Source organism: Sapajus apella, unplaced genomic scaffold, assembly GCF_009761245.1.
Source record: "Sapajus apella isolate SASKATOON/1434 unplaced genomic scaffold, GSC_monkey_1.0 scaffold53, whole genome shotgun sequence".
NCBI classification, from domain to species: domain Eukaryota; kingdom Metazoa; phylum Chordata; class Mammalia; order Primates; family Cebidae; genus Sapajus; species Sapajus apella.
Window position 1 is genome coordinate 2,142,503 of NW_022436993.1, and position 17,615 is coordinate 2,160,117.

The 17,615-nt window shown below is 44.8% G+C and overlaps 1 protein-coding gene across 1 annotated transcript in view; it reads right to left on the reverse strand.

Moving 5' to 3' along the window:
- PDSS1 (decaprenyl diphosphate synthase subunit 1) overlaps positions 1-15,838 on the reverse strand; it is a 29,024-nt gene extending 13,186 nt beyond the window's left edge. The window contains exons 1-3 of the mRNA XM_032243847.1: positions 15,253-15,838; positions 11,485-11,596; positions 11,279-11,388 (exon numbers count right to left, since the gene is read on the reverse strand). Coding sequence (XP_032099738.1) covers positions 11,279-11,388; positions 11,485-11,596; positions 15,253-15,351 — 321 coding nt within the window. The 5' untranslated portion in view covers positions 15,352-15,838. The remainder of the gene's footprint in view (positions 1-11,278; positions 11,389-11,484; positions 11,597-15,252) is intronic.
- Positions 15,839-17,615: the final 1,777 nt, after the last annotated feature.

The following is a 17,615-nucleotide window of genomic DNA, read 5'->3' on the forward strand; positions in this document are numbered from 1 at the left end:
GAGAGGAAGTCTCTCTGTTGACGATCCATGAGAAAGCCAGCTGGCGCACTGCACAGTTCTCTTTCTGTCAGGCTGGTGGATGCCAGGAAACCCTGTCCCCTGACCTTTGGCGCCGCGTCTGTGGCTCTCCAGTCAGCGAGGCACTCTGCTCAGGTGTCAGTGTGGTACAGCGCCGCAGGCTCTGCAGTGAGACTGTGGGGCTGCATTCGTGCCCCTTACACGTACCATGTGACCCTGGCATGTTACTGAATCTCTCTTGGCTTCAGTTTCCTCATCTGTATGATGTAGAAATCACAAGCACTTACCTTGTGGGGTTGCTGTGAGAAGCAGATGTGAGGCTGCATTTACGCCCTCAGTACGGCGCCTGGCGCCTGGTTAGAATGCAATGTGTGTTTGCTATTGTCATTATTACCATCTCTTTTTAGAAATAGGACCTCACTCAGTTGCCCAGGCTGGGGTGCAGTGGTACCATCACAGCTCACTGTAACACTGAACTCCAGGCTCAAGGGTTCCTTCCGCCTCAGTCTCCTGAGTAGCTGGGACTACAGGCACGCACTACCACACCTACCTAATTTTTAATTTTTTCAGAGATGGAGTCTCACATGTTGTCTAGCTGGCCTCAAACTCTTGGGCTTGGGACCCTCCCATCTCCGCCTCTCAAAGCGTTGGGATTACCAGGCCATGAGCCACCGCACCCGGCTGTTTGCCGTTATTCTGAATAATCCTCCTCCTCCTCCGCTGGAACCAGAAACAGGAGCCTTGGCAGTGTCCATGCACCTCTGCCAACTAAAGCCAGATCACATCATGTCCGCAGCCTGAGAATGCTTTTTGCCAACTTAATGGAGTCTGTTGACTATGTAGCGCTTGGCCAGGAGCACATGATAAAATTGCATACACCATAAAAGGTCAGGTGGCCACTGACGAGTGAACAACATGCTCATAACTGCTTTCAACAGCAAACACCTTCCCACAAGCAGGCACCCTGGGAGAAACTGGGAGAAGCTAAGATATCCATCAACTTGGCCAAAAGGGGAGCACAGGCAGCCTGGGCTGTGCTGAGCTCAGAACAGGATGACACTGGGGACAAGATCCTCTTAGAAGTAACTGATAGTGAAGCAATCTCCTGTAGCTCTGAGATTAATGCTGTTTCCTCAACCCAGAGCCACAGATAGTATAAACTTTCTTCCTGAAAAGTGAAAGATTTTCTAAAAATCTTATTTTTCTTTTGGAGACAGAGTCTTGCTCTGTCAGTGGCACTTGCTGGAGTGCAGTGGCACAATGTGGGCTCACTGCAATCGCCACCTCCCTGGTTCAAGCAATTCTCCTGCCTCAGCTTCCATATGCCACCACGCCCAGCTAATTTTTGTATTTTTAGTAGAGACGGGGTTTTACCATGTTGGCCAGGCTGATTTCCAACTCCTGACCTCAGGTGATCCGCTTGCCTCGGCCTCCCAAAGTGCTGGGATTACAGGTGTGAGCCACCACGCCCTGGCCTAAAAATCTATTTCTAAACATCTTAATGGATTAAAATGTGTGGAGCACATTTGTATGATTTGAGCTAAACCTCACAATACCCCACAAATATGGATTATGTGCTTGGTGATGATAAAAGCTAACAATTCCTGAGCACCCACTATGTGCCAGGCACTGTTCTACAAGTTCTCCCATTTTAAGTCACTTACGAGGTTCAAGAAACCGAGGCACAGAGGGTACCAGGCATTACATAGCCCCAACATGCTGGAACCTGAATTCAATCCCAGAGAGTCTGGCTTCAGACACTGTTCTCTTCATCACTTAGCTGTGCTGAGTCTATGCTGGGTAATGAAACGGAAGCTCCAAGAGGTCAAGGACTGTGTCCAAGTAAGCACAAAGCTACAGTCTCCCTGCACCGGCCCCTCCGTGTCCACACGTGCCGACACGGAAAGAGCTTACGTAGTGGGCAGCCAGCTTCTGCCCGACATGGCGAAGGACATTACTGCTAAGATTTCAACTACCCCAGATTTGTGTGGGGTAGCATAAACACCATGCCAGAGAGTCCTGCTTCCCCATTCCAGGTCAGGACTGCCTGCATCTGTGGCAGGAAAACAGAAAGCTGCCACAAGTTAGACGCAACATAGCACAACATACAAGGCAGCAAAGAGGTGCACGGGCCTGCACTCAGCATCAGAAACAATTTGCATCTTTCTGGGAGTGGGTGGAGCATGAAGATGATTAAGTCAAAGTGAGCTTGACTGTTTTGTTAGGAGCAGATGCAGCCGGGCTGTGTTGTGCATATGCACTTCTTTCTGGGGAAGGTTCACAACTTGCATCACATTCTCACAAGCCTTGTCTCAACAAAACTGGAAAGGGCTGGGCGCAGTGGCTCACGCCTGTAATCCCAGCACTTTGGGAGGCCGAGGTGGGTGGATCACCTGAGGTCAGGAGTTCGAAACCAGCCTGAACAATATGGTTGAAATCCCGTCTCTACTGCAAATACAAAAATTAGCCAGGTGAAGTGGCGTGTGCCTGTAGTCCCAGCTACCCAGGAGGCTGAAGCAGGAGAATCACTTAAACCTGGGAGTTGGAGATTGTAGTGTTCTGAGATCGTGCCACTGTATTCCAGCCTGGGTGACAAAGTGAGACTATCTCAAAAACAACAAAATGCTGGGAAGACCACTTGTATTGGCAGGGGACAAGCACTTGATATTTATCAAGCATCTCTATGGAGAGTGTTTGTCCCACCATTAGTTAAGAGATATATTCCAATCCACATGTACTGTGGCCTTAGTTATCAAAAATAGTAGAGAGCAGGGCCAGTGCAGTGGGGCTCATGCCTACAATCCCAGCCCTCTGGGAGGCTGAGGTGGAAGGATCGCCTGAGCAACATGGCGAAACCCCATCTCTACCAAAAATACAAAAAGTTAGCGGGGCATGGTGGTGCGTGCCTGTCCCGGCTACTCGGGAAGCTGAGATGGGAGGACTGCTTGAGTCTGGGAGGCAGTCGTTACAGTGAGCCAAGATCCTGCCACTGCACACCAGCCTGGTCAACAGAGTGAGACCCCATCTCAAAAACAAAACAAAAAAAAACCCAGGGTTGGTCACACTGGCTCAGGCCTGTAATCCCAGCACTTTGGGAGGCCAAGGTGGGCATATAACAAGGTCAGAAGTTCGAGACCAGCCTGACCAATATGGTGAAATCTCATCTCTATTAAAAATACAAAAATTAGCCGGGCATGGTAGCACGTGCCTGTAATCCCAGCTACTCAGGAGGCTCAGGCAGGAGAATTGCTTGAACCTGGGAGGCTGAGGTTGCAGTGAGCTGAGGTCGTGCCATTGCACTCCAGCCTGGGTGACAGAGCGAGACTCATCTTAAAGAAAATAACAAAACAGGGTGTTGTCAAAAGACAAACGAAAACATTGGGAGAAAACATGTAACGTAATCTCACAAATAAAGACAATATTCTCTCTATATAAAGAAACCTTAAAAACGGAGAGGTAAAAAGGCAATATAATCCACTGGAAAAACAGGCAACAGACATAAACAGACAATTCACAAAAATTAAAAATATAAAGATGGCCCATAAACCTGGCCAACATGGTAAAACCCCGTCCCTACTAAAAATACAAAAATTAGCCTGGCATGGTGGCATGTGCCTGTAATCTCAGCTACTTGGGAGGCTGAGGCAGGAGAATCGCTTGACCCTGGGAGGCAAAGGTTGCAGTGAGCCGAGATTGTGACACTGCACTCCAGCCTGGGTGACAGAGCGAGACTCCAAAAAAAAAAAAAAAAGAAAGACGGTCCTTAAGCATCTGAAAAATGTTTCTCCTCAGAAAGGAGAGAGGTGAAGTAACACTCCACTGCAATACACTCTCCTTCACTGGACTGGCAAAAACTCAAAAGTGTAATGGCACTTTCCGTTAGTAGGGCTGTGGGAAAGAGGCTCTCAAAAGCTGCTGGTGGACATGCATATTGGTACAGCCCTGACAGAAGAAAATTTGATGGTGTCTGACAAAACCACATTGCAATTACCCCTCAATACACCCTGCAGGTACTCCTCTCACAACACAAAAAGGTTTACGCAAGGTTAGCCCTTGCAGTACGGTCTGTAAGTGTAAAACTCGGGAAACCTAAATGCCCACATATAGAAGACTGGTTGAATAAACCATGCTATGTCCACACAATGGGATCTGATACAGCAGCTGAAAAATAACCACTTTTGATTTATTTTTTGAGATGGAGTCTGGCTCTGTCACCCAGGCTGTAGTGCAGTGATGTGATCTCAGCTCAAGGCAACCTCTACCTCCTGGGTTCAAGCTATTCTTGTGCCTCAGCTGCCCAAGTTGCTGGGACTACAGGCGCCCACCACCATACCCAGCTAATTTCTGTATTTTTAGTAGAGACGGGGTTTCATCATGTTGGTCAGGCTGGTCTCAAACCCTGGCCTCAAGTGATCCGCCTGCCTTGGCCCCCCAAAGTGCTCAGATTACAGGTGTGTGTCACCACGCCCAGCTAATTTTTGTATTTTTAGTGGAGACGGGGTTTCCCTATGTTGGCCAGGTTGGTCTCGAACTCCTGATCTCAGGTGATCTGCTGGCCTCAGCCTCCCAAGGTGCTGGGATTATAGGCATGAGTCACTGTGCCCAGCCCTGATACAGCGGTTTTAAAAATGAGGAAGATGCTACAAACCAATGTGGATTCATTTTCCTAAAAAACTGTTAACTTGAAGAAATGCAAAAGGAAAACAGTAGTCTAGGGTATTACCTCTTGCTGTAAGAAAGAAGGGAAGATAGAATACTGTGTCTGCTTTTTTGTGCAAAATGAAACCCAGAAAGGAAGAACCAGAAACAAAAGAGGCGGCTTACCAACAAGGGGGTAGGGGAAGAGAACAAGGTAAAACGGAGAGTTAACGTATTGCATAGTTATGACTTTCGGAGCTACATTAATTTTTTTTTTTTTTGAGACATGGTCTCACTCTGCTGCCAGGCTGGAGTGCAGTGGTGTCATCACGACTCACTGCAGCCTTGACCTCCCAGGGCTCAGGTGATCCTCTGACCTCAGCCTCCCAAGCAGCTGGGACTACAGGTGTGCGCTACCACACCCGGCTAAGTTTTGTATTCCTTGTAGGGACAGGTTTCGCCATGTTGTCCAGGCTGGTCTTAAATTCCTGGTCTCAAGCAATGCCTTGGCCTCCCAAAGTGCTGGGATTACCGGCGTGAGCCGCCGCGCCCAGCCACGTTGTTTCAATACTCAAAACAACAACAACAGAACACTCGAAACCAAAACACAAAATCAGCAAGAAAGACAGGGAATCCCTACGATGAAATAAAAAATGAACCCAGCTGTTAACCCATTTATGCCAGAAGTTGCAAGTTTTTTTTGCGTGTGTGAAAAACCAGACCTTGGCAATGACCTCGACCAACAGGATAGAAATTACGGCCAGCTGGGAGCTGTGGCTCACGCCTGTAATCCCAGCACTTTGGGAGGCCAAGGTGAGCGGATCACTTGAGGCCAGAGTTTGAGACCAGCCTGGGCAACATGGCGAAACCCCATCTCTTACTAAAAATACAAAAAGTCAGCTGGGTGTGGTGGTGGGCACCTGGAATCCCAGCTACTCGGGAGGCTGAGGTGGGAGAATCACCTGAGCCCAGGAGGTGGAGGTTGCAGTGAGCTGAGATTGTGCCACTGCACTCCAGCCCGGGCGACAGAGCAATACCCTGTCTCAAACAAAACATAATAAAATAAAAATCCGAGAGCCCATACAGTTAAGAGCTTCCTTATAATGGAATACTAACTCTTCACCTCTTTTGAGAATGAAATTAAAAAAAAAAATAAATAGAACACCAACTCTCTTGTGGAAGAGTGATATAGATGATGGAATTAGAAAAACAGCCATTTGACAACCGTCAGAATAATATTTACATAATCTGAAAATACCTCACCCAAAATAGGTTAAAATAGTAATTTTAGAATGAAGAAACCTGGCAGACAGTATACCTTTTTGTTTTTGAGATGGAGTTCCACTGTGTTGCCCAGACTGGAGTGCAATGGCACAATCTTGGCTCACTGCAACCTCTGCCTCTTAGGTTCAAGTGATTCTCCTGTCTCAGACTCCTGAGTAGCTGGGATTACAGATGCCTCTACCATACCAGGCTAATTTTTGTATTTTTAGTAGAGATGAGAGTTTCACCATGTTGGCCAGGCTGGTCTCAAACTCCTGACCTCAGGTGATCCGCCCACCGCGGCCTCCCAAAGTGCTGGGATTACAGGCATGAGCCACCGTGCCCAGACCAACAATATCCTAATCAAGTGATCCCGGCACGCATCACCAGTAATGGGACAGACAGATAGCATGTGCCTCCTGGTGTGAGGAGCTGAGGACAGCATCGCTCTTGTGGTATTCTTGCCAAACATTCATAACTTGGATGGAATCTTGCAAAATATCAGAAAAGCCTGACTGAGCAACATAACTGTCCTGCATTCTTCAAAATACCGAGGTAATGAGAGACAAAGAAAGATTGTTCTAGATGACAAGAGACCAGAGTCATGACAACTAAACGCAACATGAGATCCTGGACTGGATGCTGCAACAGAAAACTGTTTTCCCTTTTGTTATGACAGTTTTAGGAAAGCTGGCAAGATCGGAATGAGACCTATAGATAGAGACAAATATTGTAAAAGAAAAAAAAATGGAGGCTGGGTGTGGCATATGGTGGTGTGCACCTGTAATCACAGCTACTCAGGAGGCTGAAATGGGAGAATCACTTGAACTTGGGAGGTAGAGGCTTCAGTAAGCTGAGATTGCACGACTGCCTTCTAGCCTGGGTGACAGGGCAAGACGCCATCTCAAAAGGATTATGCTGGAAACCATCATTCTCAGCAGACTGAAACAAGAACAGAAAACCAAACACCACATGTTCTAACTCATAAGTGGGTGTTGAACAATGAGAGCACATGGACATACAGGGAGAGGAACATCACACATCAGGGCCTGTTGGGGTACGGGAGAGCTAGGGGAGGGATAGCAGAGGGTGGGGGGATTGGGGAGGGATAGCATTAGGAGAAATACCTAGTGTAGGTGACAGGGGGATGGATGCAGCAAACCAACATGGCGAGTGTATACCTGTGTAACAATCCTGCACGATCTGCATAGGTACCCCAGAACTTAAAGTATAATAATAATTTAAAAAAACAGTAATTTGAAACATACAAACAATAAATTAACAGAGAGATTACCAAGAACAGAAAAAAAGAAAAGAGTGTTCTGCTAATGTGACCCACAAGACGCAATTCTGTAGTGGCACTCTGGGGCTTTGAAAATCAAGTAATAGGAAGACAGCCTATTAATTTCAGGCCACAAGAAGCACTGGAGAGACTAGAATACCAGGAAACAAAAGAAAAAGGGGGAAAAACAAGGCATGATTACCATATCCAGCTCTGGGTTCAAGTCTCGGCTCAGTTACTATCTGGCTGAACAACACTGGACACGCCCCTGACCCCTCAGAGCTCATGTCTACCAGATTTTCTGGGGAACAAGCCACAGTCTTCATTGGTAAGCTGCAAAACGTATTTTGCATGACCACATTTGCAAATCAATAACTCATCTTTTGACAATAACATGAATTCTGTTTTTGTTTTTGTTTTGAGGAAGAGTCTCACTCTGTTGCTTAGGCTGAAGTGCAGTGGAGCGATCTTGGCTCACTGCAACCTCCACCTCCTGGGCTCATGCGATTCTCCTGCCTCAGCTTCCCAACAAGTAGCTGGGATTGCAGGCGTGCACCATCATGCCTGGCTAATTTTGGTATTTTTAGTAGAGATGGGGTTTTGCCATGTTGGCCAGGCTGGTCTCGAACTCCTGGACTACAGTGATCCACCCACCTCGGCCTCCTAAAGTGCTGGGATTACAGGCATGAGTGACTGAGCCTGGTCTAAAATGAACTCTATTTTAATATCAGTCAATCACAAAACAATCCCCCTAGACAGCCCTCTCAGAGATTTTAATATTATTTTCACTAAAAATGTGGTAGACAGAGGGGAGATGAAGAAATGGTACCCTTAGTAGAATGTAGCTTGTAAGTTTCCTTCCAATTCTCAATACATTTTGCAATTCCATTAGTAGTTCTTCTGTAATAATTCTGCCCTTTCAATTCTCCTCCTCCCCCCTTTTTGATGCATCTAATTTGCTTTGCATGCATTTCTTTGGAGCTCGCATGGCTTTGCATTTTAAATACCAACAGTACATAAAAATAGCCATTTTGAATCCGTAACACCTCTGGAATATTGCCACCCATAGGCACTTAAATATAGAAACTTTTATTCAAATAGCTCACACTATGATTTTGCTTTATTATTCTTAGAGCTCTGGAGTTTAGGAATAAACCACATGAAAAAGGGGTAGTGCTGGGATGATGCCAGCATGCCCCCTAGTGGGCAGCATGAAATATTTCATTTTTAATACAGGTCCAGCCACGTTAACATGTCCACTGCTCAGCTGCTAATCTTTGAAGAATGAGGTGCATCTCTTTATAAAAGAATACCTGCTGGGCGCGGTGGCTCACGCCTGTAATCCCAGTACTTTGGGAGACCGAGGCGGGTGGATCACGAGGTCAAGAGATCGAGACCATCCTGGTCAACATGGTGAAACCCCGTCTCTACTAAAAATACAAAAGATCAGCTGGGCATGGTGGCACATGCCTGTAATCCCAGCTACTCAGGAGGCTGAGGCAGGAGAATTGCCTGAGCCCAGGGCGCGGAGGTTGCGGTGAGCCGAGATTGCGCCTAGCCGAGATTGTGCCATTGCACTCCAGCCTGGGTAACAAGAGTGAAACTCCGTCTCAAAAAAAAAAAAAAAAAAAAGAATACCTGTGTTCTTAAGCAGAGAACAGTGACCGCAAAGAAACCTCTGTGTCATGATTCAGGTCCATTTCTTTGGACCCTTTGTAAGATTCCATTACTGAGTGAATTTCTGTGCTGGCTCCAATTTGGTCCCACCCCTCTGTGCCTACGGGATGTCTGCTTGGTGCGGACACAGTCTCACTACCTGCTAATGCTTCTAAGGCTTTATTTTTTAAACAATATTTGTAAGTAGTGATGGGGATCTTGCTATGCTGCCCAGGTTGGTCCTGAACTTCTGGTCTCAAGCAAACCTCCCCGCCTCAGTCTCCCTAAATGCTGAGATTACAGGTGTGAGCCACCTCACCTGGCCATACTAATGCTTCTAAGTTTGCAGTCTCAAACTTGTGAAATTATCAATGAGCTTCACTTAACACATCCTCTTAAGGATAAATATTAATAAGTAATATTAAGGCACCCTAATGTGTTAAGAGGATGGATCCTGACCTTCAGGGAGATTTGGGCCATCAAGGGCATGGTAATATATAAAGGATTGTAAAAGTGTTAAGGGTACCCATTTAAAACAGGCTATACTCTTATTTAGCATCTCATATCTATATTTTCTTCCATCTCACTTAAAAAAAAAAGCATGTAATTTCTTGGAAATAAAAACATAATAGCCCTTTTAATGAAAAGACAAAAGCAGTCGAGACTGTGGCTGGCGTTTTCTACATAATTCACATTCCTTAAGGTTTCCATCAGGTCTTTTTAGGAAGAAAAGTTTGTCCTCATTTGTTTTTTTGGCTTGCTATTATACATTTCTCAACGTTTTCAAAACAGAGACACTAACACAAGCAACTTCTTCACCTGAGAGTTCTGAGCAAAAACTCTCTTTACCTGTTAATTATGTTAGGAGTCTATCATGACAGCAATTTACAGGTGACCTTTAGAGGTCTTCCTCATTTGCAGCTGTCATTACATGGGAATGTCATTTGTTAGAGACAGAATGCTTGTTTTTAGGTGTTGTGAGGAAAAAAAATAGCGTTTCTCCTTTCTGCACCCTTTCTGCAGAAAGTAAAATTGCCTTGCTGGGAAAACTTTTTGTCTGAATGCTAATTTTTCCTTGTGACACCTGAGAATAAGCATTCTGTCTCTAACATCCTTTGTCCAGCTTTTAGCTCTGTGTATTTGTCAGGCTTAGAGATGGGCAGATGAACAATTCTATGGAGAGACTGTTTTTCATTCTTGGACTAACAATGAATACCAAACATTGGTCTACAGATTAAAGGTATTACTCACTCAATGAAAAGTGTACACATGTGTATGCAAAGTGGAGGGAAGGCAGAGAGAAAGCAAGGAGAAAACAGTTATGGCTTATACTCAGCTTATACTCTGAAGAAATAGGAATTGTGTATATTTCATGTAAAAATATTAGAAGGATTGGCCATGTGAGGTGGCTCACACCTATAATCCCAGCGCTTTGGGAGGTCAAGGTGGGCAGATCACTTGAGGCCAGTTCAAGACCAACCCGGCCAACATAGCAAAACCCCATGCCTATGAAAAATACAAAAATTAGTAGGATGTGATGGTCCATACCTGTGGTCCACGCTACTCAGCAAGCTGAGGCAGGAGAATCACCTAAACCCGGGGAGGTGGAGGTTGCAGTGAGCCAAGATCACACCACTGCACTGTAGCCTAGGCCACACAGCAAGGGACTGTTTCAAAAAAAAAAAAAAAAAAAAAAAAAAAAAGTATAGAGAATGCTAGTACAATCTAAGAGATTTTTTCCTGGGTGAATATATATATATTCACGAGGCGCCAGGCTGGAGTGCAGTGGCACCATCTTGGCTCACTGCAACCTCCGCCTCCCAGGTTCAAGCAATTCACCTGCCTCAACCTCCTGAGTAGCTGGGACTACAGGTGCCCGCCACCACGCCCAGCTAATTTTTGTATTTTTAGTAGAGACGGGGTTTCACCATGTTGGCCAGGATGGTCTTGATCTCTTGACCTTATGATCCACCCACTCTGGCTTCCCAAAGTGCTGGGATTACAGGCGTGAGCCACCGCGCCCGGCCCTGGGTAAATATATTTAAGAACAGAGCACTTCATTTTTAAAAGGTGAAGTGTCAGAAACAGTGTGTGTGACAACCACCATTAGAGAAATTATTTATAATAAATTGTTCAGAATGATACACTGTTTGGCAATTAGATTGGAGAAGGTGTGGGAAGGCTTATTTGGTTCAGTTCTTGGGAAGAAAAGATGAAAAGTCAACACCTGCATACCAGAAGAAGATGGCAAAAGTGAAAACACAGCAGAAGTCCTCTATTGTTTGGGGATGTCATTCTTTTCCTCATTAACCTCTTGGGATTTTGGGGTACTATGATTCTTCACCGAAACATTTTCTAGGAGAATTAGCTCCCAAAAAAGAGCATGAGGCTTTAACTTGAAGAAAGACAGAACGTACATACTGCTTTACAACTGTTGGCTATCAGGCTTGCGGTCTTCTTAAAGGTCTTTTCAAGGTAGTGTGCAAATCTTTCATTCTCATTTTCTTTTGACCCAAGCTGAAGAAATTCACCTATAAAGAACGAAAGGGGTCATTCAAGAGGTAGCTTTATTGCCTGGCTAAACACCAGGATTGAATAACAAAGAAGAAAAATGAGAATCAACGTACCACGCACCAAATCTTCAATAACTTGGGTTAAAATAGATATAACAGTTGTATTTCCAATTCGTGCCAGAGCTATAGATGCTGCAGAAAGAATTAAATCTCCAGCAAGAACAGCCTAGAAAAAGACAGGGGGAAAACACAATGTTCAGAAGAAAGTATGAGAGCAACAGAGGCAATGCCGAAACTGACTGGAAGCGATCTTCGTGGAAGGGGGGCTCATCCTGGATGCAGGGTTTTTTTTTTTTTTTTAACCTTCCTCTTCCTCAGCAGTCTAACAATCAGTTACAGATTTGGGACAGTGTTTGAACTGGACTGGCTCTCAGAGATGACCATGTCACTTCCCAGTTCATAATAATGGGTTACGGATTTGAGGCAGTGTCTGTGACTGGACTGGCTCTCAAAGATGACTATGTCACTTTCCAGTTCGTAATAATCGGTTACAAATTTGAGACCGTGTTTGAACTGGACTGGCTCTCGGAGATGACCATGTCACTTTCCAGCTCATAATAATCAGTTACAGATTTGGAACAGTGTTTGAACTAGACTGGCTCTCAGAGATGACCATGTCCATCTCCCCAGCTGACAGCTGAAGAAATCAACGCCTGGAGAGGGTGGGCAGCTTCCCCTCACAAGCTTCACCTGCCAGCCCCACTGAAATGCAGCTGCCTTCAGTTTTGCTACACTGGATGTTCATTCTTCTCTTGTGCCTTTTCACTTACTGGTCCTTCTGCTCAAAAAGTTCCGCCCCCTTCTTCACTGAGTGGATTTATTTGCCTAATGAGGTCAGATGCCACCTCCAAGAAGTCCCTCCACCCACCCCGATCCCTCAGTCTGGTCAGATGCCTTCCTTTTGTGTGAGTACAACACCCATGCACACTCTGCGACCATCACACCTTGCATACCAGTCAGGAATGCTCTAGTCTCTAAGCTCCCAGGGCAGTGGGGAGGGTGGGGTGGGGTGGGGTGGGGTGGGGAGGGTAGAGCTCGGACTAGGAATCATCTCAGCTAGTAGTGAGCACACTCCAGAGCATGGCACGATACGTGTTATTTTCAATGAAAACTAAACCAAGGAATTTTGGCTCAAAGTGAAATGCTTTTTGTACTATATGACACTGCCACTCATTCCTAGGCAAAAAAAATTTTTTCCACTGAACACTAAATAATCAACATCTTTCCAATCTTCTTCCGATTGTGATGGACATCTACACTGTATTAGCAACTAGTTACAAATTACTGCATAAATAGTTGAATTATAATCAAACTATATATATAAATTTGCATATTTAAAGATACATACGTTTCTTTTTCTTTTTTTTTTTTTTGAGACAGAGTCTTGCTCTGTTGCCCAGGCTGGAGTGCAGTGGCACAATCTCAGCTCACTGCAGCCTCTGCCCGGTTCAGGCAATCCTCCCACCTCAGCCTCTTGAGTAGCTGGGACTCCAGCCATGCACCACCATGCCCAGTAATTTTTATCTTTTTACTAGAGATGGGGTTTCATTATGTTGGCCAGGCTGGTCTTGAACTCCTGGCCTCAAGTGATCCAGCTGCCTTGGCCTCCCAAAGTGCTATGACTACAGGCATGAGCCATCACGCCTGGCCATAAGTGTTATATTCTATAGTAATTAGTCATAAAGGCTAGAGTTCACAGAATTTTTAACATAACCATTTTAGATCCTTATTGTCTTAGTTCTTTAGTATCTAAAACAGTGATGTTCAGTGTGTTTACCAATTAATCACCACTTTATATAGTATATATAATGTAAGATTCCCTGAGGTAAGTATATGCTTATAAAGTCATTTTACAAATTATGATATATATGTACACACTTACATTCCCCCACCCAGCCCCTACATCGTTAGCAGCTCAGGGCTTGGGATCCATTGGCCTTTACTTTTTTCTTCTCCGGGCTGGGGATATCCTAGAGGCCAAAAGGTCCAGCATGACATGGACTGTGGAAGGTCAGGGGTGGGAGTTAAAGGAAGTGCGTGCTAGGAAGCCCAGGCCAGGCCTAACAAGGGCTCACCAAGAGGGCACTGTGTGTGTGGGTTTTTGTCCTGGTAACACAGCAGCTGTGGGTCAGGGAGGAACCTGGCAGGTAGCCCTGGGCTGAGCAGATGGCTGTCACAGCTGGAAGATGCAGGTGAGGGCAGCACACATGTCCTTGACCTGCTCTCAGAAAGAGGCCCCGAACAGCAGAGGCAGACACATGGGGGCTAGCCGAGGAAAAGACCTTCATTTGTTCTCTTGATCCTCCTCCCCAAACCAAGGCTCCAAATAAGGCTTTAGGACTGGCCCTGCCTGAAAACAGACACAGCTGATTGCAGGGACGGGTCACAGAGCTACCCACGTCCTCTCCAAACCAAAACACCATCTGCTTTTTTGGCTAACTCTCTGAGGTATACAGTTCAGTCAACAGGACATAAAACCTTTTAGTCTAAAATTTGAAATAAAAGGCATGTAAATGAAACTGCAGGACTTGATTTCAAAACAAAGTCATTTATGGTCAAATAAAATCAGCATGTGAAGATAGCAATGAACATATATATTTCTTTTTTTAATGAGGAGAATTAAATAGGAAGGAACCAGGGATACTATAGATCTGTGAGAGAGAGAAAGAGGTGAGGGTGGGGCAGTTATATTTGCACAAACTTATTATTATTATTATTATTATTGAAACGAAGTCTCACTCTGATATCCAGGCTGGACTGCAATGGTGTGATCTCGGCTCACTACAATCTCCCTCTCTCAGGTTCAAGCGATTCTCCTGCCTAAGCCTCCTGAGTAGCTGGGGTTACAGGCACACGGCACCATACCTGGCTAATTTTTGTGTTTTTTCCAGTAGAGACAGGGTTTCACCCTGTTGGCCAGGCTGGTCTCGAGCTCGTGGCCTCCAGTTATCCATCTCCCTCAGCCTCCCAAAGTGCTGGGTTATAGGTGTGCGCCATGATGCCTGGCTAATTTTTGTATTTTTAGTAGAGATGGGGTTTCACTATGGTGGCCAGGCTGGTCTTAAACTCCTGACCTCAGGTGATCCGCCCTCTTCAGCCTCCCAAAGTGCTGGGATTACAGGCATGAAACACGGCGTCCGGCCTGCACAATTTTTTGTTTGCTCTTCAGTAGAGGCGCATGTGTGGTGATGGTGATGGGTGCCTGCTCTCCAAGGCCTGAGCATTTTAATTCTCATCTGTTCAACTCTATTCTCATCCTTTAACCCAAGATCTCTGCATCCTCAAACCAAAGTCCCTGCTTCCCATATTCCCCATGCTAGCAATACAGAAATATGCTTTAATGTATACATATATGAACCAAACCCAATTACAGAACTTCCATTTCAAAAGATAAAATTTTCATGGTAGTAGAGTATCTCTCTGACATTTCCTTTTTATTTTTTTTTGCTTTGACATTTACATGAAGCACTCAATTAAGCAAATTTTAAAAAATTAAACTGAATCTGGGTAATCAAACCTCAAAAGTAAAATGTATGATTCCTTAAGAAATACATTTTTGGAGATCCATGAAAATCCCTTTCCTTATAACCAAAGAAATTTTATGAGAAATACTAAGTTTATGTTTCTATGGCATTTTCTATTACTAATTTATCAAGTATCTGTAATATAGATAAGACATGAATACCTTTTTGAAATTTGGAAGACCACATTACATTTGAGCAAGCATATTTCACTTATTAATGAGACAAAGCTGAAAAACAACTGTGGTCCAAAAAGCATGTGATTTGGTAAGAGAGACTTTAAAAAACCAAAAAGACGTACCTTCTTTTCACCCCAGATCTTATTAACTGTGTGTTTTCCTCTTCGAGAACTTGCATCGTCAATAATGTCATCATGAACGAGACTAGCAGTGTGGATCATTTCTGCAATTAAGGCTATGGTGCGCTGGCTGGCTTGCACGTGTCTAATTAACAGAAAGCAATGCTTTTTAACAGACGTCGCCTAGAACCTTCTCAGCAATCAGCTTGTGAAAACTGGACATCGGATCTAGGATAAAGAATGTTATTTCTCTAAGAGAAACTGTGTAAAAACTCTGGCTTCATGACAGAGCCATTTCTATCATTTGAAGAACATTTTACAAATGTGTGAGAAACCCTGCCACGACATTTTATGAATTCCACATTAAAGAAATTGTACAATTAACCCCAAAAAAGGTAAATGATCAGAAGTCTGGCTGATCTTATTGGGCTGAAGAATCATCTTTATAGCAATGTTCTTGGTCAGATGTTAAGTTTACAAGTTTATAAATTTTGGGATGCATAGGGAAGATAAGTGAGAAGCATTTTTTTTTTTTTTTTTTTTTTGAGACCTAGTTTTGCTCTTGTTGCCCAGGCTGGAGTGCAATGGCCCGATCTCGTCTCACTACAGCCTCCACCTCCTGCGTTCAAGAGATTCTCCTGCCACAGCCTCTCAAGTAGCTAGGATTACAGGCATGCACCACCATGCCCAGTTAATTTTGTATTTTTAGTAGAGACAGGGTTTCTCCATGTTGGTCAGGCTGGTCTCGAACTGCCAACCTCAGGTGACCCGTGAGCCTCCCAAAGTGCTGAGATTACAGGTGTGAGCCACCTTGCCCGGCGAGAAGCATTTTTTTTTTTTTTAAAGTATTTTAAAGACTCAACTGTCTCAATATTCAAAGCTTTTAATACTGTCTTTTTTTTTGTTTGTTTTTTGAGACAGGGTCTCGCTCTGTTGCCCAGACTGGAGTGCAGTGGTACAATGTTGGCTCACTGCAACCTCTGCCTCTAAGGTTCATGCGATTCTCCCACCTCAGCCTCCCCAAGTATCTGAAACTATTGGCACACATCATCACGCCTGGCTAATTTTTGTATTTTTAGTAGAGATGGGGTTTCACCATGTTGGCCAGGCTAGTCTTGAACTCCTGACCTCAAGTGATCCACCCGCCTCGGCCTCCCAAAGTGCTGGGATTATAGGCATGAGCTACCACGCCCCATGTAATAGTGTCTTAAATTAGATACAGTTAAGAGGGAATGTCCCCCATTTCATTTTCATCATTATCACCACCATCATCGATGGGCTGCTTTGTTAGTCTTTCCAGGGATAGGCTTTGGTAATCTTAGCTTTTATAGCGCTATAAAAGTTACCTCCTCCGAATATAGGATTATTGCACCTGGACTCTCAAACTGTTATCCAATGTGGAAACTGTGTCTTATAATTTGACCCTCTAAACATCTAGTCCAGCTTTGAAAACTGGACTCATGTAATTCAATGCCATTGACTATTTGCAGAATCAAGATCAACAGATCTGTGCACAGCACAACTTGGGTCGTCTGTTATCCTGATTGCTGGCAATGATATTCACTTCCTAGAGCTAGAAGGGTTTCACACAGGAATGGATGGTGCGAAAATCCGGGTGCCAATGATAAGTCAGTCTCTTCAGTGAGACTGCTGAGCAGGCTAGGTTTGGCTTGTCTGAGAAACGTGCAGACACCATAACCGTGCTGTATTCAATGAGTGAAGCAATTTTATAGAAATCTATTTATCATAAAGCTCTTTTTTTTTGAGACACAGTCTTGCTATGTGTCGCCCAGGCTGGACTGCTGTGGTACAATCTCAGCTCACTACAGCCTTCACCTCCTGGGTTCAAGTGGTTCTCCTGCCTCAGCCTCCTGAATAGCTGGGATTATCAGCCCACATCCAGGGACTGATAGATGAGGGGCATTCTACCCTTATACCCTAGAGGGTGTTTTAGGCTGTTGATTGCAGCTCAGTTCAATTAGCTAGGCATGTGTCATTATGACTGGCTAATATTTTATTTTTAGTAGAGACAGGAATTTACCATGTTGGCCAGGCTGGTCTGAACTCCTGACCTCAGGTGATCCACCTGCGTCAGGCTCCCAGAGTGCTGGGATTACAGGCATGAGCCTCTGTGCCCAGCCCTTAAAGCCCTTTTTTGATCTGGATTCTGTAATAAAATGACTGGTTTTGCTGAACTCTGTTGCAAGTTACGTTCGCCAGGAAGCAGATTCTGAGATGAAGTTTCAAGGACAGGATGTTTATTCAAGAGTGCCCTTGGGATTACTGACACCTGAGGGGGCGGGGGGAGGAACCGGACTGGGGAGCAGGAGAAGCTGAGCTGCAATCAACAGCCTGAAATGCCCTCT